The sequence below is a fragment of the Phoca vitulina genome, unplaced genomic scaffold, assembly GCF_004348235.1.
Source record: "Phoca vitulina isolate PV1807 unplaced genomic scaffold, GSC_HSeal_1.0 scaffold6, whole genome shotgun sequence".
Classification (NCBI taxonomy): Eukaryota; Metazoa; Chordata; class Mammalia; order Carnivora; family Phocidae; genus Phoca; species Phoca vitulina.
In genome coordinates, this window is record NW_022589709.1 from 52,289,145 (window position 1) to 52,310,256 (window position 21,112).

The 21,112-nt window shown below is 36.2% G+C and overlaps 1 protein-coding gene across 1 annotated transcript in view; it reads left to right on the forward strand.

The window, feature by feature from the left end:
• The window catches only part of ANKRD31 (ankyrin repeat domain 31), a 143,114-nt gene that overhangs the window by 67,654 nt on the left and 54,348 nt on the right, over nt 1-21,112 (forward strand). Inside the window, exons 14-18 of the mRNA XM_032404187.1 lie at nt 5,184-5,236; nt 6,177-7,707; nt 8,403-8,567; nt 12,470-12,652; nt 13,526-13,668. Of these exons, the coding sequence (XP_032260078.1) occupies nt 5,184-5,236; nt 6,177-7,707; nt 8,403-8,567; nt 12,470-12,652; nt 13,526-13,668 (2,075 nt within the window). The remainder of the gene's footprint in view (nt 1-5,183; nt 5,237-6,176; nt 7,708-8,402; nt 8,568-12,469; nt 12,653-13,525; nt 13,669-21,112) is intronic.

Sequence of the window (21,112 nt, forward strand, 5' to 3'; positions counted from 1 at the left end):
TGTTTATCATATTCATAGAGAGTTACAGAAATTGAATTTAGAATTATAGAAATTAAGTTTCTTTTCCTTCTTAGTTTTGAGAAAATCCATCCAGTGGTGTCCTTGCCCCATTCCTTTAATAAAGCACACTGACTTGTTTGCAAGTGCACATAATGGTAGGACTCTAAAAGAACAAAGAGAACAAAGAGAAATAATATCAAATGTACTTTTCACTGGTGCTTTGCATTGCAAACAGTTAGGAAAACTTTTATAAAGTTCTTTTTTTCCCTGACAATTTTTTGGCTGAATAACATGATATGATGTAAATTATATTTGGCTGTATCTTTCTCGATGAGTATGGCCAGGATTGTTTATTTCCATTTCTATTCTCTAACAATCTTTTCTTATGGCTGTATTTTTACCCTGTCATCCATTACACTGGTAAAAATTGAACTACAAAAGAACTCGATTTATGGTTGTCAATAAGAAGAATTTACATATATGGCACTTTCTTTATATTCTCCTTAATGTGTCTGTTAGATTTTTGGTAAGATCACAGCATTCTTCTGCTCAAGACCCTGCAGTGGCTCTCCATTTAATCTAGAAGAAATGTCAGTATCCTTATAGTGGCCTACAGGCCCCTATATCACCTGTCCACCCTAATTAATTTCTTCTCGTACCATTCTCTACCTCTGTCACTAGACTTCAGTCACACTGGCCTCCTTGCTGTTCTTCAGATGGGCCTCCTCCACCTCCTTCAAGTCTTAGTTCAAATGTGATCTTCTCAGGGAGGCCTAGACCATCCTAGTTAATACTGCTGCAACCTGCCTCCTTCCCACCCTCACTGTACTAGTTATCTATCACTATGCAACAATTACCCAAAATTTAGCATCTTAAAACAACATTTATTATCTCTCAGAGTTTCTGAGGATTACAAGTCTGAAAGCCTTTCAAGTGAGTAACCAGTTCTGGATCAGGGTCTCTAATGGGTTGCAGCCAAGCTCTTAGTGAGGGATGGTCATCTTGAGGCTCAGCTAGGACAGGAAAATCCACTTTCAAGCTCACTCACATGGTTCTTGGCAGGCCTCAGTTCCTCACTGCTTGTTAGCTAGAGGCTTCAGTTACTTGCCACATGAGCTTTTTCCTTAGGCCTGCTGACAGCCTGGCAGCTGGCTCAGAGCAAGTGATCCAAGAGAGAGAATGCACCCAAGACAGAGGCCACAAGCTTTCTATAACTTAATCTTGGAAGTGATATACAACCAGTTCTGCTATATTCTATTTGTTCTAAGTAAGTCACTAAGTCTGGGAAGTTCCACGTTTTGAAAGGAGGAGTATCAAAAATTTTATGAACATATTATTCAAACTGCCACACTCATTCCAATCCCTCTTACCCTACTCTACTATTCTATTTATCCTTTTCCCATAGCACTTAACACCTTCTAACACATTGGACAGTTTGTTTATTTTTTATTTTCAGTCTTTCCCCAAGAATCTAAGCTCCATGAAGGAAAGGATCTTTGTTTAGTCTGGTGATGAGTACTAAAATGCCTTGTATACAGTAGGCATTCAGTAAATATTTGTTGAATAAGTAGTGTGTTAGTCCTTTTAAACACAACAAACAAAACAAATTCTTTACCTTCAAGAGATGTGTATGTGCTTCATTCAATTTTATTAAACTATATTTTATATTTTTAAATATTTATGTATTTGAGAGAGAGAGAGAGAGCACGAGGCAGGAGCAGAGGGAGAGGGAGAAGCAGACTCCCCGCTGAGCAGGGAGCCTGACATGGGGCTCTATCCCAGGGCCCTGGGATCATGACCTGAGCCGAAGGCACATGCTCAACTGACTGAGCCACCCAGGCACTCCATTAAACTATATTTTAATAAAGTTTTCCCTAAAGAGGTAACTGTTTAAATGCTATTGACTAAGGACTAAGACTTGGATTAAAACAGCCTACTTTAGAGGGGAAGAATGAAAGGGGGGAAATCGGAGGGGGAGACGAACCATGAGAGATGATGGACTCTGAAAAACAAACTGAGGGTTCTAGAGGGGAGGGGAGTGGGAGGATGGATTAGGCTGGTGATGGGTATTAAAGAGGGCACGTTCTGCATGGAGCACTGGGTGTTATGCGCAAACAAGGAATCATGGAACACTACATCAAAAACTAATGATGTAATGTATGGTGATTAACGTAACGATAAAAAACAAAAACAGCCTACACTATAATAAAGAGATAACATCATTGATAATTAAAGTCCACCAAGAGGTAATTAATTAATGGTTCTTTAGAACAAAAGACTTCTTCCCCTTTAGCCCAATCTCATCAGAAAATAAGAGGGACAGACTCCACCTTGTTGAGGCCAGGTCTATAAAAGCACATTGAGATAGATTATTATATTCGTATTTATATAAACTGTATAGATTATTGCACTCATATTTACATTTCAAGCTATATGAAAAATTGCAGATACTCAATTGGAGGCAAAAGTATGTGTATTTTTATGTTTTTTGTTTTGATAATCTGATTAATTGCTTGACTTCTCTATTTTATGGTAGCATGCATTGTTTTGCTCTGCTGAGAGTGCTTTCTCCAGCATTTTAGCCCTTTCTCCAAATCCAGAATCTCCTGTTCACCAGTGCCCACTCTGACCTATACTTACCCAAGGGAATTTCATTCAGGGAAGGAATCCCAAGCCTTTCTTCTTAGGAGTTAGCTCCCACTCTTCTTTAGGGAGGCAATTTACGAGGTGGGCTGTATTATCGTGCTTCATCAGGTGGTTTGAATATTTCTTAAGTTTGAACTTTCAAAGTCTGTCATTAATTATCAGCTTACTTATCAATATAAATGAAAAAATTAGTTTACTTAAATAAAGAATATCAAACAGAGTATTTGTTTTTAAATTTCAGTTGAAGAGCTTTTAATTATGGGAATGATGGATAAAGGACCTTCCTCATGCAATATATATTTGGTGCTTTTCTGTTGTAGAGTACAATACATCTACTTTGGTATAGGACAAGAGTTCATTCTTACTAATTTTATAGCCTGGGGTAAATTAACACTCTCAGTTTTCTCATCTGTAAATGTGGGCTTATAATATCTACTCCTCTACCTACATATCTGTGGGATTGTTATTGTGAGGATTAGAGTTGATGTATGTAAAATACTTCAATACAGTATCTTACATATGACAGAGCTTGGAGCAACAGAGTGAAAAGAATTACAGCTACGTCACTAAAATTCACCACTTCAGAATTTATATCTGTGTAGTTTTTTTTTTTTTTTTAAGTTGGTTATAATAGAGCATATAGACTCTTAAAACTGAGATGGGCATGAAGGAGGGCATGTGGTGTAATGAGCACTGGGTGTTATATACAATTGATGAATAACTGTGCTCTACATCTGAAACTAATGATATACTATATGTTAATTGAATTTAAATAAGATGAACAGAAAAAAAAAGATGTTAGTTGAAAGATGCTTTCTATACAGAAAACAAAACAAAGTGAGAGGGGAGAAAAGCCCCTTTCTTGCTTCCAGATTCTCTTAGGAACCATGCCCCAAATGGTGGTTCCTGTAATACATTCTTCTGCTTTTTTATTTAAAACATTTTTATTTATTTATTTTTTTTAAAGATTTTATTTATCTGAGAGAGAGACAGAGATAGCGAGAGAGAGCAAGAGTGGGGACAAGAGGGAGAAGTAGGCTCCCCACTGAGCAGGGAACCAGATGCAGGGCTCAATCCCAGGACCCTGGGATCATGACCTGAGCCAAAGGCAGACGCTTAGCCCACTGAGCCACCCAAGTGCCCCCTGCTCTTCTATTTAAGAACCAAAGTTAGGAGAAGGCACACAGTCCTTTTTGCTCTTGAAAAATAATAATAACAAAATTAATGATGGAGCATTTTCTTTGTGCCAAGAACTCCTCTAAAGTCTTTACATGGATTATCTTATTTAATCCTCATAACAATTCTATAAGATAAGGACTGTTACTACTTTGATTTTATGGGGCTGAGGCAGAGATGCTAAGAAACTTAACCCAGGGTCACCCAGCTGTTAAGCAAATGAGTGACGATAGAAACTCAGGAATAGGTTCCAGAGACTGTGCTCCCAGCTCCTTTGCTTCATTGAAGGACATTCTGTGTGTCAGCTCTCCTGCATGAGGTGTATAGGTGAATGCCAAGCCTCATTATGTACATTATAATTTGATTGCTGTCATGAAAACTACTCCCAAGAAATAAAATGTTCTTTTTCCCAGCTACATCCCTGTTAAAATATTTTTAAATTTCTAGTTCATAATGTATTTAAAGAATTTTCATTCATTTATTCCTTCCTCTATTAAATAATCATTGAATACCTCCTATGTGCAAAGCACTGTTTCTAGGTTTTTATCTTTTGTGGCCAAATGCATATGTAGGTAACTAATTCCACCTCTAGTATTTTTTAAAAGAGACACTAAAGTACTTTTTTTTTCCTTATTATCAACCTAGGTATATTTTATTCAAACCGTCTTTTTTTGTCTTACTCATTCTCAAGAGCGACCTTTTCCCTGCATGTATGTTTCACTTTTAAGAGAATGAAGCATTCAGGGACGCTTGGGTGGCTTAGTTGGTTAAGCGGCTGCCTTCGGCTCAGGTCATGATCCCAGGGTCCTGGAATCGAGTCCCACATGGGGCTCCTTGCTCAGCGGTGAGCCTGCTTCTCCCTCTGCCTGCCGCTCTCCCTGCTTGTGTTCTGTCTTTTTCTCTCTGACAAATAAATAAATAAAATCTTTAAAAAGAAAAATAAAGAGAATGAAGCATTCAAACTAGAACCTTATTAAGCAGACATATTAGGAAATGATAATCCAGTAAATTATGAAAGAATCTTGCTTTCTAAAAGTAGTTTGCCAACAGTTGTGTTTCTGGATATATCTATGGGGAATGTTAAAATAGTGAGTTTATTGCCAGCCTTTGGTATTACTTTGTTGGAGCCATATTGCTTTTCCTACAGAAATGTTTTCAGCTTTCTCAAGATAGTATGGGGCTTCTAAAACATAGGAGAACTATCAGTTATAGAATGTTACATGTGCCAATTTGAGTGGAAAATGTTTGCATAATTTCACTTATTTCTCTGGTTTTCTCATGGCAAAGGACAGGTGGGTTTTAGAAATCTAGAGTCTGACCACTGGAGGCTATTTTCTTTGATTTTCTCTTTTTGTTTACAGCTCAAAAGAACAGCACCGACCCATTAGACATAGAGGATGCACACCAGCACAAGGTATAGCTCTGTTTAGCAATAAACATGTTTATGGAATGAACCTGCTGCTTATTTTATAGATAATCAGAGTGGAAGGAAAGATGCCGAAGCATTCATTCATCAGGAATAGTGACTTCACCTTTACTTTTAAGAAACTTTTAAGAATAATTACATGAGAATCAGAGGGTTCTGGGCTGTTAGTTTGCAAAGCAATTGAGTAAATATAGCTTGTCTCGGCACACTGACGTATCAGTAGCCATTTCCTTTGTCCTCCTCTTCATGGAGCCAGGAGGTTTATCAACCATGTCGAATTTCCTCTGGCCTAAGCACAGTACAAGAGCCAAAGGTGTTGATCCATTCCTTCAAATTTTATATGGTGGGCAGTTACTCTTCATCTGGTGCTTGAGTTGTGGTGAGTGAGAGGAAGTGGTGTCCCTGTTTTAATCTTAGCAGCCCACAATAATTTTTTCATGCAGATCAGTTTGGGAGCATATCTCTCTTCTTGTTTTTAAATTCCTTCTTCTGCTGCCCTACCTATAGTCTGTCACAGACACTAGACGAAAGAACTCTCTTAATTCTAGCTGTATCTATATAACAATTAGGAGAGGAGAGTGTCTTGGAAGCATTCTTGTTTGATTATGCTTAAAGCCCATAAAAATTAAGTAGATTAAATTTTTTATTATGCTTAATGAGATTAATACTGCTAAATACTGGCAAAAACAAATTAAAATGTGAAGCAGAAAATACAGATTAGTACACATACTGAGTCTTAGTCTACTACATTTGCCTTTTTCTATTAGTCTTTTTTAAATATCAGGTTGTATATATCCCATCAGGCCCTGTGGTTAGATCAAATCACAAAATTGAATGGAGTAATGGTTTGATTTATCAATAATCCTGAATTAATTGAGTATAGAACTACAGCTAAAATTAAAGCTAACTATATGTTTTATTTCTTTAGAAACCAAAATTCAGTTCTAAAAATCTCATTGGGTTCGTTTGTAATGAAAATTCCAACAGACAGAAGTCAGAACTTGAAAAAGTTGATAAAGGAAGTAAAGAAGGTTTATTTATAAATAAAGAAGACGTATATGAACCTTACCAAAAAGATTCCAAAGACACAAAATTTGGTAAATCCAAGCATAAACAATCAACTCTTAACGAAATACACTCTACTAGGGGACTCAGAAAGAAGAGTCTTCAGAATGTCAAAGGTCCTAACACAAATGTGTCTAATGATAAAGGAAGAAGAAACACACAACATAAAAGAACTCAAGTGGATGATGCAAAACAAGAAATACACATTCCAAGAAAGATAATAGCTCTTTCTTCTTTCAGAAGAAGAAACAGATTGGTTAATGGTCAGCAAGATAATCTCCAAGCCTTTGATGACCTTCCAGAAAAGTCACATAAACTTTTTAGCCCACCTCTGTCAAGCCTGAAAGATGGATTAGGTAACAATATTGAGGCTTGTTCAATTCCCAGAGAGACACATACCCAGAGCCTAGATTTATCAGATAATCAAGAAATAAAATTCTTAGAATCCACTGACAAAGAGGAAGCTGTTCTTTTCTCAGGACTTTCCTTACAGAAAGAAATCAAGTTACCACTTGTTACTACAGATCAGCAGTCTCATACTCACCAAGAACAGCAGCACATTAGCCCTTATAAATCTCCTGAAAACAGTAACTCAGGTCAAAAAGGTGAGAGCCTTAATAAGTGGGAACATTCTTTTGCATCCTTTATAAAGGAAAATTTTAATAACGTTGATGATGATGATTGCTTTACCTCTGAGAAGACTATAGCATGTAAAAGACTGGTATGTTTTACAGGTTGCAAAAACCACTGTAGTTATAACGAGAATATAACAAATAGAGAAGAAATGGATTTTCATCAGTTTTTCCCTTCTGAAAACCATTTTTCACAGGAAAATGAATTAAAAGAATACAGTCTAACCATACTTCCACAACAGGAAGCTGTTAATCTTTCTGATTCAGATAATACAATAGGTCCTGAACAACATATTGCAAATTATGAACAATGCGCATGTGAAACTTCTTTTGATCACTCACATGGCAATCCTGAGCATACTTCCCTAGCTTGTCCAAGAACATTTTCAACACAGGAAGCTTCAAAGTTGACTAGTCATGTGAAGCCATTCAAAAGGTCTCAAGACTTTAGCTCCAGAGCACCGACTCCTTTAATGGATCAAACAGATACACATATTGTGGAAAAGGTAAATGAGGGAGAAGACACTAAAAGGAATTACAATGATGAAAGCCAGAAAACAAGTTCTTCAAATGGGCCTTCATCCACAGTTGTTAATTCTCAAGTAATAGAAACAACTACAGTTAAAAAAAGGAAACAAGATCTTCCAGAGAGCAAAACCATACATGATATAGTTTTTTATTCCACTGACAATACCAGTAAAGAATTGGCCAACATCTCACAACTTAGACAGAAAGAAGAAAAGGAAATTTCTCATAAACCAGGTATTAGTAGTATATTGCTTGCTTTGTACACATCTCCTGTAGATTTACTTATTTTATAGAAATTTCTAACTGAATTCCGCTGAACTTAGCCAAACTGACAAGAATGAGGACATGTGGACTATAATTTAGGGATATTGTTAGTTAAGTAATATTGTTTACTTTGAAAACCAAACCGTTATTATCAAAGATTATTGCTAAATTGATATTTACAGAAGTTAATAAACAATATTTCTACCAATTTTTATGTTTCTTTTTAATATAGCACTTATTTAATATCAGTTAACCTAACATTTCCATAGCAGGAAATTGTGAGCTCTGTTGATTTCAGTGATTCACTGTATTCCCATCAGAATTGCATCCAGCAAACTTTGTTATATAAAAACATTTTTTATTTATTTATTTTTTTTAAAGATTTTATTTTTAAGTAATCTCTATGCCCAATTAGTGCTCTAACTCACAACTCTGAGATCAAGGGTCATATGCTCTACCAACTAAGGCAGCCAGGTGCCCCTAAAAACATTTTTAAAGGGTTTCATTCCCTTAAAAAACAAATAAATAAAACAAAATAAAATTAAAAAAAAATCAATCCAGCTAGGAACAGAAATTTGGAACAGTTATGAGGCTAGACTCTTTTCTAATCATATAACCAGTAACGAGAACTGCAACACTGAGGTTGCAAAATGTTTGTTTTTCAGATGAGGAATTAACTAATAATATCAATGGAGATGAAAGCACTATGAGAAATGGTGAGAAAAAAGAAAAAACAAATTCTGAAATTTGCATGTCTAATATCCAAGAACACAAAAAAGTTCAGAATTTCAGAAAAAGGCAAAATTTCTTGAAAGCTACCTGCAGCCAAGGTTTGTATTCCTATACCTGTATAGGTAAAAGTTGACATGATCAAGCCCAGCAATTCTAAACTTTCAGATTTACTGTTGGTTTTTTTTTTTTTCATTCACTAAGTTATAAGATTATTTCAGCTATATTTTTTAGATTGTTTTACTATAAAGTACCACATGAGAATCTGTTAGTCTTCAGATACATTCTTGTCATGTTTCTGCCTATGACTTCTAGTTTTAAATATTAGAGGAGGTAAGATAAAGAGAGAGACAGCAAGAATATTGAGTGGGGGCAGTGCATCTGAATTTTGCCAGATCCTTTAGATACTTCCATTGAGCCCTTTCACCATAAGGCAAATTAAAGAATGGCCACCGGTTTCTTTTTGTCAGATGAATGAACTGCATGTGTTTGGCACTATGGACAAGTTAACTATCCTTTAACAGTTCTTGGAGCTAGTTCTGTGGTGAACAATAGGCTAAGCCAGGCCACTTCAGGTTAAATAGTAAATACTGAAAAGTTCATTTATCTATTGTCTATTAAGAGGTAGGAAGAGGGCGCCTGGGTGGCTCAGTTGGTTAAGCGACTGCCTTCGGCTCAGGTCATGATCCTGGAGTCCCGGGATCGAGTCCCACATCAGGCTCCCTGCTCAGCAGGGAGTCTGCTTCTCCCTCTGACCCTCCTCCCTCTCGTGCTCTCTCTCATTCTCTCTCTCGCAAATAAAAAAAAAAAAAAAAGAGGTAGGAAGGACACTGGATTAGGCATTCTCTGTGAACCTTCTCCCATTGTCCCCCTCTCATATAATCTAAAGCCCTTCTTATACATCCATCCTGTAGTGGGTTGAATAGTGGCCCTCCAGAACATGTCCATGTCCTAATCCCTGGAACCTGTGATAATATCTTATATAAAAGAGTGGATTTTACCTAAATAGAAAAAGAATCTCTGCAGATGTAATTAAGGATCTTGAGTTTCCAGAGAGTAAAAAAAAAAAAAAAAAAAATAGATCACATACAAAGTAACTAAAAGCTGAGTATGTCTTAGTAGCATTATACTTTATTAATAAATAATATTGATACCAATTATTAAATATATTATCAATTAATATTTATTAATTTGTTAATAAAGTATAATGCTATTAAGAAGTACTCAGCATTAACTGCAGTGGACTTTATGAAGAAGTTTTTTGTGAAGTTAGTGTGAGTCCTATTTGCTTCCTTTCCAGTTTTTTCTAGATTTTATTTTAAAATTTTAGTTACATGCTATAGAAATTTATGATGACAGTAAAATGGAATAATTTTTGAGTTTTTGCCCCAAAATGTTTACCATGTGCCTACCTTCTTTGCTACAGCACACCATGAACTAGGTGAGAGGATTTGTACCACTCACAGTAACAATTATTGGAGAGATTTTCAATTCAAACTTGCAAACTACAGGTTTGCTGTTTTGGATATTTCATAATTTTAAAATATATTCTCTATATATACATGTATAATAAATATATATAATAGATATATCTTTATTCTTTGAATAAAGAATTTCTGAGTACAGATTTGTAAGAGCAGTATGATTTGTCTAGATGTCAGGGGAATGTAGATGTGAGGCTGTCAGTCTCCCCTGTGATTCACGTTAAATAACTGAAGAATCCATCTTTTAGAGAGTAATTCTCTAAACTTTTTATCTCTTGCCCTGAAACTATGTGCCTAGTTGCTGTGGCATTTAGGAAATAGAACAGGGAGAGAGTCTTAAGGTTTAATGCAGTGGTTCTTAAACCTTATCTTGCATCAGAATCACCTGGAAAGTTTGTTAAAACACAGATTACTGGGCTCTACCCCCAGAAAGTCTGAACATTAGGTGTATTATCTTTTAGTGTATTACACATTTGCAAACTTAGCAGTTTAAAACAACACACATTTTTTATCTTATAGTTTCTGTAAATCAGGAATTGGGCATGGCTTAGGCAGATCTTCTGCTCAGGATATTTCATAGGCTACAATCAAGGTGTTGGCCAAGACTGGGGTCTCATCTGAAGGCTCAACCAGGGAAGGATCCATTTTCAAGCTCATGTGGTTGTTGTCAGAATTCTCTTCCTTGAGGGTTGTGGCCACCTTGTGGTCATCCTCGGTTTCTTCCTTCATGAGCTTTTCCAGTGTGTCCTCTTGGTTCATCAAAACATGCAAGCTGAAGGTGACAGAGCAAGTTTGCTAGCAAGACAGAAAATGTTACAATCTCTTATAACCTAATCAAGGAAGTGAAATACCCTCAATGTTGAGGTATTCTATTGGTTAGAAGCAAATTCTTCAAGAGGAGTGGATGATACAAGGCCATAAATACCAGGAGATGGGGATCATTAGGAGTTACCTTAAAATCTGTCCTCCACAGTAGGCTTGTGGGGTGGGCTGGAGAATTAGCATTTCTTTTTTTCTTCTTAATTTCATTTTATTATGTTACGTTAGTCACCGTACATTACATCATTAGTTTTTGATGTAGTGTTCCATGATTCATTGTTTGTGTGTAACACCAAGGGCTCCATGCAGTACATGCCCTCCTTAATACCCATCACCGGGCTAACCCGTCCCCCCCACCCCCCTTCCCTCTAAAACCCTCAGTTTGTTTCTCAGAGTTCATAGTCTGAGAATTAGCGTTTCTAACAAGTTTCCCAGGTGACACTGACACTGCTAATCTGGGACTACATTTGAGGACTGCTGGTTTAATGAATATTCTTTTCTGTTTCATCACTCTAATCCTCTACTTTGCCTTCCTTGTGTCTCACTCTGAAGCTTCTTTGATGTGATTTCTACAGAAAATAAATCTCCAGTTTCATGGCTTGGGTATGGGGACCTTGGGTAAGAGGAAAGGTTGCCAGACAATTCAGGGTTGGGGAAGGGAACTTGGGAGTCCCAACTTTTGTATATATATACTTTCATTCAGTCTCCATGTTTCTATCCCAGTTCCACAAACACTGCCTTTCACCGCACTTGATGCCCCCAAGTGCTGGGTTTAGGTGGGCTCTCTCCCTAATTCTCTTTGCTGGCATTTGGGTTGAGGCATTTCCCCTACTTCATCAAGTTGGTAAACTCTTCTCCAGCAGTGATTTTCCGGTTCCCAAAAAGTTGTTGAAGTCTTTGTCTTCTATTGTTTCCTCTTCTATTTTCTTTTTATGGTATTAAAAAAAAAATGTTTTACGGGGTGCCTGGGTGGCTCAGTCATTAAGTGTCTGCCTTCGGCTCAGGTCATGATCCCAGGATCCTGGGATCGAGTCCCACATCGGGCTCCCTGCTCGGCGGGAAGCCTGCTTCTCCCTCTCCCACTCTCCCTGCTTGTGTTCCCTCTCTCGCTCTCTCTCTGTTAAAAAATAAATAAAATCTTTAAAAAAAAAATGTTTTACTATCATTTTAGCATGGTTTGGGGAGGAAATTGAGGGGAAAACATGGTCCTTTTTTTTAGCTCCAATTTAAGTCTCTCTAACTTGTGGTGCAAGAAGATTTTTAGAAAAATCTTTGGATAATGATGTTGTATTGCATGTTTTTTGAAAGAAAAATAATCCATTGGGCCATGGTTCAGTTTTTGGTGTCTTTTGTGATCAGAAACACACTCACTGGGATAGAGAAGAGCTATAGAAAGAGATGTTTTATAAAATCACAATTTGTTTTAAGAAAAATTTTGTCCATTGTTAAAAGACTACTGAGAGTGAAATGAGGGTAGAACTGAAGCAAGTTTGTTTTAATCAAGCTCATGGTAGGGTGACTAAACAGCTGTTGGAATGAATGCAAAGTAATGTACTTAGATGCTCTACAATTCCTTCACAAGTTATATTTTAAAACAGTAATAGCAATGATGATATTGATATATGTTTTGTATAGTGCACCCTACTTAGGATATTTGAGGAGGTTGCTGTGTATTTTCTAAGCTCCTTTGTAATGATCAGCATTTGACAGAAAAGAAGCCTCAGTTTTACTTGGCAAATTTACAGAAGTAAAAACAGCTGGGATCAATAAGAGGAATGCCAGAGGGGAAAGCCAGCTTCATTTGGCTGCCAGAAGAGGAAATTTGACTCTGGTGAAGGCTCTAATAGAATCTGGAGCAGATGTGAATCTAAAAGATAATGCAGGTTTGGATTCTTGAAATTTTAATTGTGTTTATAACTTGAACTCACTGAAATACACATTTCATCCACCCTTCCCCGGTTTTGATCCTGGCTGCTAACTTTGAACTGTTTTTTTAAAAATATATTATTTGGTTGAATAGTTAAATTTATCTTGGTTTTCACCAGTTGCTAAAATAACCTCCTCTGAAACAGTTTTTAACATACATGTGGGAGCATTCAGAGGAAGTATACAGAATGGGGAGTAAAGGGAGCTTTATTTAGGTCTTTTTCTTGGAGATCTGAATACTAAACTCTGACTTTGGAGAGAGTGCCAATTTTTTCCCATTTCCCTATCCCTTCTCTTTCTCCTCTCTTTAAGTTATTCATTGTTTCTCTCTTTCCTTATTTTTATTTTCAGCCTCCATTTTTAAATTGATCTAACATTTTGCTTGGGCACAAAAAAATCTTGTGTGAGGAGTTAACAGGGAAAAACTCAAAAGATTGATTTCAAGAATCGTATGTCATTTTAGAGGGATATATGACAGTGCAGTGATACAAATAGGGAAGGCAGACTTGATCTTACTCTATTTTAATATCTGAGTTGAAACAAATTGACATGATTAGTTTTACTCTAGTCCCATTATATTTTATATTCTGTGAGTCTTCTGTTTTGGCCCTTGGATCAACAAATATTTTTGATGAGATTGGTTTTCAAAATTGAAACATTTCAAGGCCATAGTTTTCAATATTATTTCTTGTCTAATACTTAGTATATACATTTGAATCAATATAGATATTCATTGCATTAGTGCAAATAAGCTTAATAATGAAGATAGTACATGAATGTTGATTTGTAAGCAACAGCTTGTTTTGTTTTTTTCTTTTTTCCTTTTTTAGGTTGGACACCACTTCATGAGGCATCTAGTGAGGGATCTAATGATATAATTGTAGAGTTGTTAAAAGCTGGTGCTAATGTTAATTGTGAAAATCTAGATGGGATTAATCCCTTACATGATGCTGCTGCCAACGATCATTTAAAGGTACAGTGCACATCAGACTGGGTTCCTTTTATCTTTTCTCATAAAAATGAGTGAAGAAAATTAAGGTATTTCAAACTGAGCACTAAAGTAATTCCTTAAAATAAATGATTTTTAAAACCTACTTAAAATTTTAAACGAAGATAGGATATTGTGTATAGATTGGAAAATCATATTAACTAATGAATTGTTTTTCCATTGTCTCTACCTCATAAAATTCATATAAGTCAGAATAAAATGAAACATCTCAGGGTAAACGTAGGCTATAAATCTAATACATTCCATTTTTAATTGTCTTAAATGATTTGCTGTTGTGATAAAAGAGTCTAATTATGGTGATAATATATGTTGACAGATGTTTTTTAACTCAAAATTTCTCAGTGGGTTTGAGGTTTCAAAGAAATGGGTAAAAATGCATGTTCCTGAGGGTTTGTTGTATATTTTTCTCCTTTGTTTTTCTTAATCAGACAGCCATCACAAAAGAAAATTACTAAGGTCATTATTTCAGTAACACTGAATTTCAAATCTAGACCTTAAAATCCTTAAGATTTTTAAACTCATCTTTGACAAATCTGAGAAGACTTTTATTGTTATCAGTAGGCATGTACACTTCAGGACTAATCATTGGCTTTGAAAAAATAGTGAAGGAAACCACCACCAATAACAACATATGAAACCAAGGTTCATATAAAAAATACCTTGAACCCCTCACTAACACCAATTTATCTGTCTCTAGATATTTTTAAGACCCTGGTGATTTTTTGTTAATTTTATGAAAGCATATCCCCACTGTTTTCAGCCTAAAGGTAGTCACATGAAGGAATAGTATTGACTTTATGATTTGCAGCAATAAGAGATATGAACTAATGATTAAGAATAATATCAGAAAGGGGCACATGGGTGGCTCAGTTGGTTAAGCATCCAACTCTTGATCTCAGCTCAGGTCTTGATCTCAGGGTTGTGAGTTCAAGCCCCGCATTGGGCTCCATCCTGGGCGTGGAGCCTACTTAAAAACAAAACAATATTAATAATACCAGATGGGTGGACTAATGTCCAGAGTGGCTTCTTTTGAGCAAAGAAGCTCTTTGGCCTTTAAGATATTTAAATTAAAAAAGAATCTCAAGGTTATGTGATCATGAAATGGAAGAAGGGAAACAGGAAGAATCATTAAATTAATGAGCTTACTGGTTATATGTACAGGGAAAAGGCCACTTAAAGTGAAACCACTTAAATAAGGGCCAAAATTCTGTAGTAGGAAAATCACATTTTTAGACATTATCCTGAAAAATGCAATATAAAAAAAAGAAAATAAGGAGGTCCCTAATACCACCCCTTCATTTGGGAATTGATTAGAAGGACTTTCAGAACTCAGCATACAGTTGTGCTCATAGCTAAGATTTCTTTTTTCTTTCCTTTTTTTTTTTTTAAGATTTTATTTGTTTGAGAGAGCATAGGCGGAAGGGCAGAGGGAGAGGGAGAAGCAGTCTCCCCGCTGAGCCGAAGGCAGATGTTTAACCAAATGAGCCACCCAAGCACCCCTCATAGCTAAGATTTCTTACAGCAGTGTAGTAAGGATATGCAGCTGACTCATCAGAAAAAAACACAGGTGGAATCTGGAGGTATTTATGTGAAGGCTTTATTAGGCTGTCTTCCTCATGAGAGGTCACTCACAGCTTACCTTTCCCCCAGCAACAAAAATGTCATTTCCATGTTTCCACTCGAGGAAGACCATTAGAAACTCAGTTTCAAAGATTTATATTGGGGCTGTAGGTCATGTAAGCACTCTCTGCCTAGGACATACCAAGATTCCAGACTCCTAAGAGCACAAACCACGTTGCTTGTGTAGAATGTTTAAGCAAAGAAAGCTACCGTTATCAATAGGGAAAGTTTTCTATCAACGTAGGGTACTGTTTACCAGCCAAGTTCATTGATGTCAGCTAAAGGCCGCACCTTGCAAGCAGCTTCTCTGGATAGCAGTCTCAGGCCTGCTGTGTTGACTCATTTCTAAGCAGTATTTTATTTAGGTTCTAATTGCAACATATACTAATTTCTAAAACAGGAAAAGAGTGAATAAAGTTTGCTTTCATGGCCTCATTTTTCTGGCAAAATTGTGTGACAGTACAGGATATACTTCATCTCACACTTGATTTTTCTGTACCATTACCTCAAGGAAGTTCTTTTTGCAAAAATTTTGAGAGGTATAACAAGTTTTTCCTAGGTCTTCTGTCAGTCCTTTTATATTCAAATTCTTATGGTATTTCTTTTTTTAGGTTAACAGTTTTAGGTTAACCAGTTTCTGATTCATCAGTGGCTTCACAGGTGCTTCAAGTATTTCTCCAACATTATTTTAATGTTTGACTTCAGGAAATTTTATATCTGAACATTTGGACTTTGTAATCAATTTGTAGTGTATTTCCATTTTATTGTTAGCTGTTTATAACATTGACCAGTAATAAACTGAACAACAAAGCTGTTGACTTGATGGCTAGGAAAGATGCCATGTTAGTAAGGAGGGAGGTTATTTGGGTAACATTTTGTAAATGGTTTTCATGAGTGAGAACTTTCCTATTTTGAAGACTCTAGCTTCCTTTATAACAATTTGGTAACTTGAAGGGACAGAGAAAATGATTACTCAGATATAGAGGACCTTCTGTAAAAATAAATGTCAAGAGCTAAAATTAACCACAGAAGATAGAAGGGGAGCTTGGTTTAGTGGATAAGACACTGAACTAGGTATTGGAAAGCCCGAGTTCTAGGCCTAGTTCTGCTTGAGAAAGATATAAATATCTTTACCCCTGAAAAAGGAAATTGATCTAGAGTTGTGCTGTCCTGTACAGCTGTACTGTAGCCATTAGGCACATGTAGGTATTTTAATTTAAATTATTTAAAATTAATTAAATTTAAAAATCAATTCTTCAGTTGCATTAGCCATATTTGAAGTACTCAGTAGCTACATGTATCATACTGTATTGGAAGTGGGTACCATGGTGGAAATGTACATTAGAATGCTTCCATTGTCACAGAAAATTCTGTTGGACAGCTATGGTCTAGAGCAGGGATTGATAAATATTTCTTGTAAAGAGCTAGACAATAAACAGTTTAGTTTTCCTGGGCCACACAGTCTGTATCGTAGCTACTCAACTGTTGTAGTGAAAAAGCAGTCATAGACAATATGTAAATGAGTAAGTATGGATATGGTCAAATAAAACTTTATTTATAAAATCAGACAGCAGACTGGATTTGGCCCATGGGCCAGAGTTTGCTATTGCTTGATCTAAAGAATCACTTGAGTGTCTTCACATAAGTGGCAGTATAGACGAAGTTTGCATTTAGAGTAAACTTCCACATCAATATTGCCTTTATTTTAAGGAGAAATGTTTTATTTGAAAAGAAGGAAGTAGTATTTTTAAGGATATTTTCGTTCCTTGGATACTGATACATTGCCAACATCTTTCCTCATATCTTCATTAATTTTCCTTCCATGTGACAGTTCTTCTATCATTGGCTCATTTTACTTCTAATTTCTTCACTTTTGTCTTTATTTCTTTATCTTGAGATAGAATATTGATAGATAACCTAGAAAGATTAAAGAGAGAGCGCAGGAGAGGTAAATATATGGTATCGTAGACCTAATCAATATCAATTCTATTATAGCCTATACATTTAATTCTTAGATTTTTTTTTTTTTACTCGTGCATTACTGCATGGAAAGTTATTCAATCACCTATTTTCCCAACTTTTAACTTCTTTTTAAATCTTAATCTCTGTTTTAAGTTATTTTCCAAAATGGTCATGTATTTTATCTTATAAAGCAAAGAGGATAAAAAGATAAGGAAAAGAAGAGTGAGAGGAAGGGACGCCTGGGTGGCTCAGTCGGTTAAGTGGCTGCCTTCGGCCCACATCATGATCCCAGGGTCCTGGGATTGAGTCCCACATCAGGCTCCTTGCTCAGCTGGGAGCCTGCTTCTCCCTCTCTCTCCCTCTGCTTGTGCTCTCTCTGTCAAATAAATAAAATCTTAAAAATAAATAAATAAATAAAATAAAATAAAAAAGAGTGAGAGGAAAAGAAAAGGGAAAAAGATAAAAAGTGGGTGGGGATGGACATCTACTTTTGTACAGGAAAGACTAGAAAGGACAAGATATACCCTCCCATCTTAACAAATTGAAAGGTGAACAAAATACATAAAATAGCAGTTTTGAACCATTGTACAAAATGCAGCACAGGGCAGCAATCCTTGAGAGAAGGGAAGCAGATGAATCCTGTGGTTGCCTTACCGTATGGACTAGAGGGGGTTTCCAGGCATAGAAAGAGAAAAAACAAACAGTCCTATGGTCTCAAGTTCAGAAGACAGAATTTGGAGTTTAAAAGGCTCAACAGGTAGAATTTATGGGGCAAAATTACAGATAGAAAGGATCTGCATACAGAGAACTTTCCAGAAATTTGAAGGAGAATCCCCTTGATTCTTTGGCTAATCTACAAATACGTTTGAGAAAACTCTGTAAGATTAGGCAAAGAGCCAACAGGAAGGATCGGCAGAACCATTGCTGGAGCTTATAGAGGGCTGAGTAGTTTATGTTTCCACCAGCCAGAATGGCAGGAACTCTTAAAACATGGAAGCATCAAATAGAGGGTATTTCTTGCATAGTTGAGGTAAATTGGTACTAAAAGTTTCTCTGAACTAACCTTAAAATTTGAAAGAAAATGTCAAAAAGATCATACTAATTCCAGTAACCTAAACATGTCCCAGAACAAAGCCCAACAACATCTAAAGGAATACAATGAAATTCAGCACTAAGCAATGTAAAAATCACAGTGTTTATCAATCAATCCAAAATTTTTTAAATAAAAAAGTACAAAATATTATCCATAAGCAGGAGATTAAAAAATGATCATTCAAAAGAGACCCAGAAATGACACAGATAATAGAATTAGCAGAAAAGGATGTTAAACAAATATTATAACTATATACTCCACATGGTAGGCAGAATTCTAAAATGGTCCTCAAGATTCTTACTCACTGGCCTATACACACTATGTATAATCCCCTCCCTTCCAGTGTGGATGGGCCCAACCTAATGAGGTGAATCCTTTAAAAGAAGGAAAGCATCAGAGAAAGCCATGTGGCAAAGAACTGCAGAAGCTTCTAAGGAGCTGAAAGCAGTCCCCACCCCACAGCCAACAAGAATACAAGAACCTTATAAACTTTCAAGGAAATGAATTATACCGAAAACTAGTGAGCTTGGAAAAGGACCCTAAACTTAGGTGATAATCAGTCTATGCTGACACTTTGATTTCAGCGTGGTGAAGACTCTGAGCAGACAACACAGCCACTCCATGCTCAGATTTCTGATCTACAGAAAAAGTGTGAGATAATAAATTTATATTATTTTAAGCTATCACATTTGTAGTAATTTGTTATGCAGTAAAAGAAAACTAATACACTCTCTTATGTTCAAGGAGGTGGAGGAAAACAGAAACATGATGGGAGGAGAAATGGAAGATATAAATAAGACTTAAACTACTAGAGATGAAAATAAAACATGTGAAGTGAGATATTTACCAAATGGGTTAGTTAACAGCATATTAAATACTGAAAAGTATTTAAGCTGTGGATTTGAAGATAAAGCATTAGAAATTATCCAAAATAAAACAAGAAAGACTGAGAGAACAAACAAAACAAAGACAAAGTAAGAAAACCTCGGTGTCCTGTAGGGTAATCTCAAGTTATATAATATACTTGCAAGCTTAATCCCCGAAAGAGGAGGGGTCAGAAAAAATACTTGGAGAATAAAGACCAAAATTATCCAAATTTGATGAAAACTGTAAACCCACAGAACCAAAAATCTCACCAACCCTTCAGTAAAAGAAAAATGAAGAAAACTGCACCAACACATAACAAAACCAAATTGCTGAGAATCAGAGAAAAAGGGAAAAATATTTTATTTATTTAGTTAGTTTTATTCTCATAAAATATATTTATTAAAGTAGCACTATCAACATAGTACAGTAAAATAGTACATAAAGGGAGACAATTTAATTGATGCCACCAACCAAGTCATCATGTATCCTACAAGAAAAATATACTTCTAAGCATTAATAAATGATCATTACAATAAAAATAAAGATACACAATAAAAGGAAAGATATACCATGCTCAAGAACTGGAAGAATTAACATTGTTAAAATGTACATGCCACTATTTTTTTTATTTAAATTCAATTAGCCAACAAAGTACACAAAATATACATCATTTTCAGATGTAGTGTTCAATAATTTATCAGTTGCGTATAACACCCAGTGCGCATTACATCACACACCCTCCTTAGTGCCCATCACCCAGTTTCCCCACCCCACCACCCATCTCCCCTCCAGCAACCCTCAGTTTGTTTCCTATGACTAAGAGTTTCTTACGGTTTTTCTCCCTCTCTGATGACTTCCCATTCAGTTTTCCCTCCCTTCCCCTATGACCCTCTGTGCTGTTTCTTACATTCCACATATGAATGAAACCATCGAAACCATTTGATAATTGTCTTTCCCTGATTGACTTATTTTGCTCAGCATAATACCTTCCAGTTCCATCCACGTCAATGTAAATGGTAAGTATTCATCCTTTCTGATGGCTGAGTGGTATTCCATTGTATATATATACCACATTTTTATCCATTCATCTGTTGATGGACATCTCAGCTCTTTCCACAGTTTGGCTGTTGTGGACATTGCTGCTGTGATTATTAGGGTACAGGTGCCCCCTCGGATCACTACATTTGTATCTTTGGGGTAAATAGTAGTACAGTTGCTGGGTCATAGGGTAGCTCTATTTTCAACTTTTTGAGAAACCTCCATACTGTTTTCCAGAATGGCTGCACCAGCTTACATTCCCACCAACAGTGTAGGAGGGTTCCCCTTTCTCTGCATCCTCTCCAACATCTGTCATTTCTTAACTTGTTAATTTTAGCCATTCTGACTGGTGTGAGGTGGTTTCTCATTGTGGTTTTGATTTGTATGGGAAAAATCTTTAAAGCAAAGTTTTAAAAGATAATTGTATACAGGAACAAAATAATGGCAGCCAGCGTCTCATCAAAAATTTTGCAAGCCACTGGACAAAAGAGCAACATCTTTAATAAAGTACTGCAAGGGGAAATAAACTTGTCATTCTAGAATTCTATACCCAGCAAAAAAATCTTTTAAAAGTAAAGGTGATGTTGGCAAAGATGTGAAGAAATTGGAACTCTCATACATGGCTGGTGGTAATGTAAAATGGTACTGCTGCTATAGAAAACACTCAGGCAGTTCCTTCAAAAGTTGAACATAGAATTGCCATATGATGTAGCAAATTCCACTCTTAGGTATATAGCCAAGAGAATTGAAAACATGTTCACAGGGTGCCTAGGTGGCTCAGTCTGTTAAGTGTCTGCCTTCAGCTCAGGTCATGATCTCAGGGTCCTG